General features: G+C 39.4%; 1 protein-coding gene across 7 annotated transcripts in view; it reads right to left on the bottom strand.

The window, feature by feature from the left end:
* Window positions 1-12032, bottom strand: part of CRACD (capping protein inhibiting regulator of actin dynamics) — a 113035-nt gene that overhangs the window by 15303 nt on the left and 85700 nt on the right. For all 7 annotated transcript variants that reach the window (XM_052682379.1, XM_052682381.1, XM_052682380.1 and 4 more), the window contains 2 exons: window positions 9473-9608; window positions 789-953 (listed from right to left, as the gene is read on the bottom strand). In XM_052682379.1, coding sequence (XP_052538339.1) covers window positions 789-953; window positions 9473-9608 — 301 coding nt within the window. The remainder of the gene's footprint in view (window positions 1-788; window positions 954-9472; window positions 9609-12032) is intronic.

Raw genomic sequence — 12032 nt, 5'->3', positions numbered from 1 at the left:
CTCATGCCCTGGTTCCCCTCCAGGATTTTATGGGCTGCGTGTACATGGTGAAGTTGCTGTGTGCCTTCCCCTGGCACAATGTCAGCCTTCTTCACGCAGGGAAGACTGCCCATTTGTCTGCCACAGACATGCCTTCAGCCATTACAGCAACTTCCAGAACCAGCATCACAGCACAGAATTTCCAGAGAGATTTCATCCCTTGCTGTGTTTCTTCAGCATGAGAAAAAGCCCTTTCTAGATACCTGCAGTTCCTGGTATCAAAGTCTCTGTATAGAACCTGAGTCATTTGAATTGCACTGTGCATTTGGGTTTACAAACCATTCTCCAAATGTTTCACCACCTTGTATGTCTTCAGTTCCTGTCCAAGATGAATATGGGTGTTTACGCCAAGATCACAGATCTTGAGGATTTAGTCTCCATACCTCTCTCATTTTGCAATGATTTTTGCCACAGATGCTGCGCACAGCTTTCTGTGCTAGAAAAAAAGTATTTCAAGACATATTCAGTTGCAGTTAAAAATCCAGTCTGCTGGCTACCCTGTGAGTAACACATGCTTTGCTGGAGGTTCAGAGCAGACAATCAGATGGGCAAAACTATGGGACCTAACTCAGGAAGCCAAGAGCACACGCTTCTCACCAGTCCAAGATGCATGAGCTGTGCAATCCCACCCACACGCAGCAGCCGCTGAGCCTGGCTCAGCCTCGCTGGAGACATCTGTTATGCCCTGGTGAACTTTACTGGTTTATTATCACCATAAAGCCATGAAAACATCAATTTAAAGTGCTTACTTTATTACCACTCTCTGAGAGCACCGTGTCCTGCTGAGAGTCAACCTCCATGAGGCTACCGAGAAACACATCCTCTTCTACACTAGCATTTGCCTCCCCCATTGTCCTCCCAGAAATTGTCATTTGCGGAGGCTGCCCAAATTTTATATTCTTGGCCAACTGTTGCTGAAAAACAAAAAGAGGGAGGAAAAAAAAAAAAAAAAAAAGGTATTTAGATTATGAGCAAAACAATCCAAATCTCCCAAATGTTCCCCTTCTCCACATGGAAGCGGCACAGAAATACTCAGGACAAGTTTTGGCTCCAGAAAAAATAACATCCTGAGGCTCATGTTGCTGCAGTTTGGTGGCCCTTCCCTCTCTATTCCCCTCACAAAGCGACCAAGAACAGGAATTCACCGCCTAAGTTCTGGTTTGAGGTGGTTAGCTTCAGTTTTAATCAGTGCTGAAAATTTATTGTGAATTTTGTGAATGTTGCAACTTTCTGTCTATTTTCATAATCTATGTCCTAGATTAAGACTGTTTATAAAGCTAATTAATTATCAAGACTTACCATCACAAAGAAATGATAAGATCACAAACCAAATTCAAACTGCTCAGTATCTGGTTCCTACATGGACCCCAATACGAGTTTCACTGAGAAATACAGAAGCTCAGAGTAGGTATCACATAGAACGAGAGCGTATCTTTTTCCTATACCACAAAATCATGAACATGGCTCAGGTGAACAACTGGCAAGGGAAGGAATCCTTTAATAGCACAGGGTAGACTTCTGAAAGGATTCAAGTCAGATCAGCCTTCCTTTCATCGTTGCTCAGTGGACAACATTCTTGCCTGAGTTTACCTATATCAACTGCAAAACATTATCTAACACTTTGATACAGAAATCTGGTAAAAATTCAAGCAGTTTGTGCCCATGTGAATTTTGGCAGAAAATAATGCAATTCATCTAGTACAGCATGTTGAAATAGTGGGCAGTTTTGAATGGCAGAGGTTTATTTCCAGATTACTGTCCGTGTATCCTCTGTCTAACAGCAAGGGTTCCACAAAATCCTCCCAGATTTCTGTGTTACAAATATAGCTCTCTGACTTGAGATGTTACAATGTCCACTATGCAAGAGGGAGTCAGAGAGATCAAACACTGTGAAGGCTGTAGCTGAGCTCTGCTCCTACAGCTCCTCCGATACCAGTAGAACGCTGCTTCAGAACAGCTTCTTAATTCAATGTCTTTTCTAAATTGAGTTTCCTCCCTGGTTCATGCTGAAGTCATATTCTTGAGAAATAGCTCTTCTCCCAAGCAAGAAGTTGGAACTGACAGGATTACTCTAGTAACTCATAAAACTAAAGACTTGGGCATCTATTACACAATGTACATGCGAGTACATGAACACCTACATGTGGTGCAAACTGTTTTGGTGGAAGGGAGATCCATTACTCTCTCTGTCTTCTGATCAAGTTCTTGATCTAATGTGAGTGCAGCATATGGTGGGAGCTGTGTGTCAATGAAGCTATTGTGCTGAGTGGGATTAACTTTAAAAAGTACAGGTGTTTTTAATAGCCATTGAGGATACAATGGAAAATCATGTACATGTATTTATAAAGGTTTGAAATTATTTTCAGATAATTTTAAAATTTTTAAATTACTTTGAATTGTAAAGATTTTTATGCTCAAACACGCATGAGTTAGTTTAAATATATAAAAAAAATCCAATAGCACTCACATTACTTATAGGACAAAAGGCTATTTTTGTTATTAATTGCTTAAAAAAAAAAAATAAATAAAAATAAAAAAACACAAATAAACTTCATTAACAGTTTTCCATGGCCTATTGCTTTCAGTGCACACTCATCTACAAAACCAATGCTGAATACTCGACATCTAAATCTAAAATAGCTTATTGTTACCAGTAAGCAAATTTATTCTGATTGCTTTCACAAAGCAATATAAAATCTGTTCCTTACTCTTTTCTGAAAACGTGCACGCACTCCAACCAAACTGCAACTATTTTCTTATAAATTCATACAAATACATTCTGTACCTGGGGTTCATAAGAACCCCAAGACTGCACCATTCCTCAGTGAAAAGATAAAATCCACAGGTTTGACTTGGAGGAACACATTCAGGTAGCACAACCCAGAGATGGAGAGAGACATTTATTTAAGCTTCAAGTGCACTGAAAAGAGACCATATTCCCTGAAAAGAAGCATCTGCTTTGAATTTCTTAAATGTTTGTCTTAGACAAATATTCCAGGACACATCTATAAACCCTGTGCTGACAGCACGTGGGCGACAGTTGCCTAAGGAGGATTATTTGCAATTCCAGTCATTAGAAATTGCAGGCGTGACATTTTGCTGTTCCACGATTGTGCAGTCACGCACAGGATGCTTAAATAACCTGCAGAAATATCCACACATGAATACTGATCTCAGTTAAATGCACCTGGTTTCTTTTGGTTTGTGCAAAAAGGCTTTTAATTTAGCAGTCAGAAATTACCATCCTGCACCAAAGTCTCATTTGTCAGCTAGAAACAGCTGAACACCTCCTGCCTGTACCTCCCGCTTTCAGTCTTACCAACTCCAGTGCAGTTTCTTCATCCCTCAGTTTGCAGACAGGTATTTTGCAGACATTATAAAACATCCGCAGCGACAAACTGGTACCATGCTTGACCATGAAACAACAGCCAGTGGGCCCACACACCGGAGCTTCTGAATTGGACCACTAAGCTGGAACACGGGCTCCAGCCGCAGCTTACCTCATGGCCACATTTTCTGTGGTGCATAAGCGTGTCTGTTCACACCCAAAGCAGGTGGCTGTGAGCAAGGCGCCATTCAGCATGGGGCAAAGCTGTGCATGGGAAGTCACAGCTGCCTCCACCTCCCCTCTAGAGGAACAGGAATCACACTGGGCTGCTCCCTACCTAGGTGATCTGCACCCTCACCTCTTCTGGCTCACCAACAGCTGGCTTCACTAGGAGGAGTTGTGGCCTTGGCTCTGTAACTTCACTCTGCCTTTACATGCTGCAAGGTGCAGGAGGTCCACCTCCAAGATGACTATATACAGTACAGTGCTTACCAAAACACAACCTTGGGGTCACGATCCCACTGCTTTATTTAAGATATTCCGTACTGCGGTTGTTAATCATGCATTTAGTTAATAAAGCCAAAGAAATATTGAGAACTTAGAAAAAGGTTTATACTTTTGCACTCATTCCATTTTGAAAATCTTCCACAGCAATGACCATGACGCAGACTCAGTTTTACTTCATGCAAAATAATTTGCTAGAACATGATGCTACTGAAGCAACAGCTTTACACCAGCTTAACATTAATAGCTTCAAAAATAAAACTCCAAAGTGAAATTGCTCTGCATTTTTGGCACCTGCGGTGAATTTAAAACCTTCAACTTTAAAAACGTTCTTTGTGTTCATATAGGAAATGCCATAAAACAAACCTTCCATATTACCCTGCAGTGAGCCCAGATGAACATCTCCTGCACAGGCTGTACATCTCTTTCACTCAAATTTGGCTATTCTTCCATGTACATGCCTGCCTGACTGCATGCTGGATTTAGCCCTCTGAAACCACAACATTCTTAATGCTCTGTGTCTGGAGTGAATCCAACCTGGATCCACAGAGCTACTTTCTCTGTTCAGTTTTAAATCATTAAAATAGACAGCATTATTCTGGCTGATCCTCTTTGAACAATTCTCAGAAGAAATGCTGGTAATATTTTGCCTTCAACTCAAATACCTATTTTTCATGCCTGTTTGCCCACATATATAAATAAATTATGCTTTCTAGTTTTATGTTGCTGTAAAATTACTAATCCATCAATAATACATGCCCTAAGAACAGACTTAACACTGAAATCCTGCTTGGCCCCACAGTTTCTCACAGTGATCAAAAAATCAAACAAATCAAGAATGTATAAGAACAGGGTGAGCCCACACTATGAATACCATCATAAACGCTCCTAGGATTATTGGCGTCTGAGCACTTTTGGAGTCAACAGCAATTTGGAACCTTTTATGAATGTTTAATTGTTTTTTGAGCTTTTATAAATAGAAAGGAGGAAGAGAGAATAAGGGGATGTGTCCCAGAAGTGCTAGAACGATTTGGAAAAAGCAATAAATCCAGTTTGTAAAGTAGAAATTGTCAAACGTGAAGAAAAAAAGTTAGGATTCACTGGCACTAGAAATATTGGCACTAAAAAAGTGATTTAAGAAAAATATAAAGCTGGGGCCATCATTTAGTGAAAGCTCACTCCCAGTTCTATAAAAAGAAGAGCATCAAGTTAAAAGATAATAGCTCTGAGGTTTAACGAACAGCCTTTACAGCCTTGCTGAGGTCTGGACAATAGCAAATAAAGAAGAGCATCAAGTTAAAAGATAATAGCTCTGAGGTTTAACGAACAGCCTTTACAGCCTTGCTGAGGTCTGGACAATAGCAAATACAAAGAGCAATGGGGAACAGGTTGGACGAATACACACATACAGCGCAGAGCAGGGGAAGCCCTGGCTTGATCATTAGCTATAGTATGTTAATGACTAAAAGAAATGGATACCAAAACTGACTAGTTGACAACAACAAAAATACTACCAAGGCATTCATCAGTACAAAGCCAGTAACATTTGAATTTACAATTTGGTTCCTTAGAATTTGATCAAGAAGCCCAGATCTCCAAAATATGTTTTTATCATAATAAATCACTGTAATAAATGATGTTTTAAACCATACATCCACATAAACTGAAAACATTTACCCAGAAGTTCCTAAATGCAGTAAGCTCTAAGACATACTCAACCTATAATATTTCTAGCGGCTTACTGCCACTGCCTGAGGGATGTCAGAAATATATTCAGTGAAGGCAAGAGACAGTGAACAAGCTGTCCCTCCTGCTTGCAGGGCTAGAGCAGTGCCACACCATGGTATTCTCACAGCAAAGAGGAGACAGTGGTCAAGGCGCACCAAGATACTAATACTGAAAACAGGTTTTCATTTTACTTACTAAAGTTTCTGTGGGTCTAAAAGTAACCACCTTTTGCTCTTTTGTTAACCTTTGCTGACAAATATCATCAGCAAGATCTACAATCACAGCTGCAAAATAGGAGGAGATTGATCTAACATACTTTCAAGAAAGGACAAAAAAACTTACCTTTGAAAGGCAAGTTTATAAAGATATGCTTCCAGAGTCTCTTTCTGGCTTGTTCTGATACACTGCTGGATTTAGGCCTTAAACACTCCTTAGTTCTCATTGAGAGTCTTGCATAAGTAAAGCACCAGACCCTGATTAATTAAATGAGTTCAGCATTAAGAGTACTAAGAATCTCTTGGTGGAAGCAGATTCAGGATAGACTTTCACACTTCATCTTAAAAACCAGGTAATTATAAATCTTGGCAGATTCAAAGGACAAAGCAATGACTGCTTTTACAATAGTAGGTGGCTTGAACTAGCACAAAAATAACAGCTTCGGGATACAACAAAGCCTGCCTGAGGTTAACAAGAAGTCTTGCTTTTCTCAGCTCAAATTCTAGCACACACTAAAACCTTAGAACACGACCAAATCCATTTACGGAAAGCCTGATGAGATAAATGCTGCTAAGCTGAAAATCAATAAAAATAAATGAGAGCTGTGCCAGAAAAAAATAGTTTACCTTGAACATACAACCAAAAGAAAGAAACATACATCCAATAAGAAACTGAACCAGCTGCATCAGTCCTGCATCATTACACAGCTCTTTTTGTGAGTTCATCAACACTTCAAAGGCAGATGAAATGCCAGGGGAGAATGGGAAACACTTCGGTGGTCAGTGGAATGAGATCCAGCATCATCAGTATTAAATTGCTTGTGTCTCTATCCTGATTTCAAAACCCTTTCCATAACCAGTTGGGCTTGTCAGCAAGTTGTCTTTTTCAACAAAGATTTAAGTTTTGCATGAATTTTACTGTATCATCACCCACAATTTCCTGAGGACTGTTAAAATCTCCAGAGGTTTCCGCCTCCACTTGGAGCACAATAAGTTCAGAGTCAGCACAGAGCTCTGAATTCTAGCATTACTCCTATGCTGAGAAGCATCTTGCCATGCAAGCAGAAACTGGAAGAGGTTTAGAAGAGATGACTGACTCCTTGCTCTACCTTGATCTTACTCTTGTCAAGCGTTGTAATGGGCTGCTCAGAAAATTGGTGGAGTTCCCATTCCAGAAGGTATTTAAGAGATATGTGGACTTGGCAATAGGGAATACAGCTTAGTAATGGGACTTAGAAAGTCAGTTTGATGGCTGAATTTGATGATCATGAAGGTATTTTCCAACCTAGACGATTATACAACTCGAAACAGTACAGACATTCCCAGAGCTTGCAGAAAGGGATTTCAACACAAACAAAAAGTTCTGATATTGGAGAAAGCGTATCAATGTTTTCTGTGACTGAAAAATCACACAGCAAAGAAAATTAACCTTTTTGAATACGACAACAGAAAAAAGGAAGGGCTGCAAAGTGATAACTGCATTCTTCAGAAAGGAATGGTAGTCTGAATAATGGTTCAGAACTTGGATCCAATTCTAAGGTCCACCTAAAAATGTGCAATGAGATTTTTGGCATGATTCTGTCCTAAAACATGGGGAACAGCTGTGGAAATCATGGCTACGGTAATAGGGACAGTCATGTCCTGGACAGCAGGCTTTGCAGAGGTAAGAGGTAGCCCCAAGTTCATTATAAGGAGCCTTCATTTTGGGTTATGAAAAAAATCCAGACGTTTGTATGGATGCGTAATATCTGCATAAAGATGCAAATAGTTTAAAATGTCATTTACAATTTTTAATTTGTTTTCTATCTGTTTGAATGGGTTGCTCTGGATGTCACCATCACCAGTAGAACAGGAAAAGCTGAATCAGGGATGCGTTACAGGCTGGGCTGCAGCTCTATGTTAAAATGCTAAGAAGGAACCAGCTGCCTTTTGACTTCAAATAAAATAAGCACACCTTTGTAATGAGGCAGCCAAAACAATACTCTCCCTAAAATACATGTCAGTAACCACCAAAAACAAAAGCTTATACAAAATCCATATGAACAAAACTGTGTATCAGTAGATATTCTTGCTGTACCTTTCAAGAATGACTATTTTTATTTTGCTTCTTGAGTTACTGTTTGCTTAATGAAGATGGTTGTTAGTAAATACAGTAACTCTTAATTTTGAGCACTTCTCTAAGTTTAATCATAGAGTCACAGAATGGTTTGAGCTGGAAGGGGCCTTAAAGATGTCAAAATCTAGTTCCAGCACCCCTGCTTTGGAAAGGGTTGCCACCTTCTAGATCAGGTTCTGCCTTCCAACCAGGCCTTGAATACTTCCAGGGATGGGCGTTCACAATATTGAAAGCAATAATTTTCATTTGAAACTGTAGGGTGTTCGGATATAGAAGGAGAAAAACTTCAAAGAGAAAAGGTATTAAGAGAGAAGCTGACGTTCTGAAGCCAAGACAAGGTCCAGCAGGCAAGGAGGGCACAGCTCCCTGCTGAAACCAGTTGACTTTGCATACAGAGGACACTAAAGCATTCTATAAGTGAGGTCCAACTACCCCACGTCTTTGCCCAGAGCCAGTAATCATTTTAAATATGACTTCTAGCCTAGCAAGTAGAATGCATTTAAAACTAAATGACACAGGGGAATTTAAGCTGAAAAAACAGCACAGAGAAATTGGAGCTGCCCTAGCATGGTTTTTACTTTGAAGCTTATCTGTAGTCAGCACAGTCAATGCCATTCAGGTGCTATGTTTGCTGACAGCACTGTACAGGAAAAAAAGGAACAATCACATCCTGAAATTTTGCTTGTTATTTCACTCACTGGAAAAGCTGAACTCCAGTTAGCAGTTTGGAGGTAAAAGAAATCACTGGTATTTCACTAGTCATCTACAGGGTAGTGGCACCTACACAGCATTAAAAATTTACCAGCATTGGACAGAACATGCCAGCAATTCTCAGCAATAAACTGATAAATGCTTCTGAAGAACAGCTCTTTCAAGGTCTAGGTAAGCACAGAGATAAGCATAAGCTTTGAATCCTACAGATACACAAAAAGTAAAGCAAAAACTTAGGTAGAGCAGGAATGGGATACAATTCTGGAAAGGAAGGGAAAGCAGGTCATGTAAAGCTCTTTCAAAGCAAATATCCAACTGAATTGGCTACGTAATTACTGATGTACTTCTTACTGAGGAGAGTTACACGTATCTGCCTTTTGTAAGCACTGCCTAAAGAACAGGGAGAAAAAGATTGCGAAAGAAATGTAAGTACAAAATGATACTGAAATGAGCTTTGTGAAGAATTCCCACTCTGTAGGCCATTTGCTGTCACCTGAGCCCCGTTTCTTCTCCCCACCACATCTGCAACCAAAGCATAAGGATCAGGAGATGTCAATCCCATGAGTTCGATTCATATGAATTCCACAAGATGCAGACACCCATGCAGTTTCATGCTTGCAGCATCACTGCTGTACCTTTCTAGATGAACACCCAGACCTCCTGCAAACTATCCAAATTGCTAACACAGCTTTTGGCCAGATAATTGCCTGCTTAAAAGCAGCCCCCAGGCCTAGAAAGCAAACCACCTTTATTCACACTTGATGTATTCTGGAGCTCCAGAGACCATTTTCCACCACATTTTAAATATTTTTCCCACTTGCAATTCCTTACCTGAAGAGTTTTGACTTTTCCTAAAACGTTCTCTTGTGACATTGCTTGGATGGCCTGTTCACTCTCTGTTCTCCCATCAGGTATAAAAATACTGTCATGGGAAAAAGCTCGACTGCCCATAGAATAATGGGAAGACCTGGAAAATAGTTAAAAAGTACAGCAATTAACTTATGAGAGCATTCCTTCATATCATAACTGTGTTGCTGCATAGATTTTTCTTCCCTTCTCTACATGAAGGCTTCGACCATTCTCAGAAGAGAGGTCCAAATCTCTGTTACCAAAAGGCTGATGATTCCTTCTCATACATTTTCCCTCCCTGGGAGGATGTAAAGTAGGATGGTTTTTAATAGAAATGCTGAAAGGTTAAATCAATTTTCCTTAGGAGCTTCAGATCTAAACACTACTTTTGGGATACAGAGTAGTTTATGATGATGCATACATTCAAAAAGAAAGACAGGAGGTCCAAAGTAAAGGTAGGACTAACGCAGGCAGAGGTAATACACTGTACTAGTCTACTTTTAAAGAACAACCTTGTCACATTCATTACTTAACCATTTCTATCACCTTGAGTAATCACACTGACAATAAAATGTTATTAAACTGATATGAAGGATATCAGACCATTCCACGTGTGTTTTATTAGCAACAAACAGAGAGATGGCCAGATGTTACTGTTAAACTAGACACAGTTGCAAAGGTAAGGAGTGCATCAGGGACAATCTTCTTACATGCCTGCTGTAAACCAACGGGAAAGAGATTAAACCAAAAGGTTCTTCAGGTTTGTGAGAGTTCCTAAACCTTTCAATTTAATAACCTGTTTTCAACTCCACTGAATCCATTTCAGCAAACTTACAAACTCTGGGGAAAAAAACAAAACCACCAAACAACTTTTTTATGCCAATCTAACCAACATAACCTTCTAGATGTAGTAGAGAACAATATAAACAAATTAAAAACAATATAAAGCAAAAGCAAGGAAGGCAGATCCTTCTGGAGAGAGATAAGTAAAAAGAAAAAAAAAAAAATTAAACCCTCATATACTTAAGAAAAACCATATACTCTCTTTTTCTCCCTCTAAAAATGTGCTGGTTTAATAGCACACAACACAGTCCCTATTCATGTATTATGGGATGTATTCAACTTGTTGATTTGTGTTTTGTCCCTTAGGATATGGCCATCATTTTTTTAAATAATAATCATAACATTTTCTTACAAGTAGAAACACTACAAAAGGTTAAAATAACACTGATTATGTTATGTAGGATGCTCTAAAAGTAATGCCTCCTATTTATTTCCATGAAAAATCCAATTGATACAAAGAGAACAATAACATTACTTGATAGAGCAAATTCTCAGCTACAAAATACCATTTTACAACACAATCATCACCAAGGCTATCTATTTTCACCAGCCTCAAACAAGACCCTGCACACCTCACTGGTAAAAATCAGCACCAGTAAAGGCGACTCACTGTCACTATCACTACTGCTGAAACCCACCATCCACCTCCTCACTGTGCTCACATCCACTGCCTGGTCTTCCTAAACGTCTGGGAAGTACCAATGAATGGTAGTGGGTGCCACTGTTTTCCACGTGGAGGAATTCAGAGACATACCTTTACTTCACATGCACTTCTACATGAGAAGCCATTTTGTCAGACTGCCCCTCTGCTGCCATCTGTCACACAGTGACGGAATGTAACTGAATATTGGTGAGATATCAGTCATATCACCAACATCCACCTCACAGATCAAGATAAAATAGGAGGGCATTACTTGCAGAGTAGCCTTTGCACAAGGTATTTGTGATGTTTATTACAAGATTTTGTACAGGTTGCCTGAAAATAACAGGAAAATGGCCTTCCACAACTTCTTTGTTTTTTATATATAGAATATATTTGTGTTCATTAAATATATCATCCAAGCTTTTGGAATGAACATGTACAGAGCTCACTGTATCAGTCCACTTTGCGTTTAAGCACAGAAAAACTGGAAAACTATTTTTTTTAATCCAAGATTACTATTTGAGCAACATGCTTCATTTGAAATAAATTAGCGTGCAATCAAGCAAAGAGTTGTTTGATATTCCACAGCATTTTTAGCCATCAAAGAGGGGAGCATTTAACTGATGCTATATACTATTCTAGATTTTTTTTTTAAATAGAAGCCTCAACTTGATTGCCTTTGGCTGCCAAGGGTAATATGCCTTCTTTTAGAAACCTTCTATTAGAGAAACCATAGAAGTATATTTTTAAACTCTCTTCCAAAAGGGGTTCTGTACTGAATCATCGTGACTCAGCCTGTACACAGAGCTGTGGTGGAACTGTGTGGCTTTGGAAGACTTGACAGAAAGCTACCTTCCTTGGCCATCCAAGCACCAGACCACGAACTATAGTTTCAGAAATGTCCCCTAAATGGAAACAAAAATGACAGCAGGTCTGGCTTGCAAAATGAGGGTTGTGAAACTTTTTTTTTTTTAATTTAATCATTCAGATGAGTTTGAACTAAAAGCTCCAGCATTACATTCAACAAAGGTAATACAAAAGTCTATGTACTCACAG

Source organism: Tympanuchus pallidicinctus, unplaced genomic scaffold (genome assembly GCF_026119805.1).
Source record: "Tympanuchus pallidicinctus isolate F22 unplaced genomic scaffold, pur_lepc_1.0 scaffold2, whole genome shotgun sequence".
Classification (NCBI taxonomy): Eukaryota; Metazoa; Chordata; class Aves; order Galliformes; family Phasianidae; genus Tympanuchus; species Tympanuchus pallidicinctus.
This window is presented reverse-complemented; position numbering and strand designations above follow the sequence as displayed.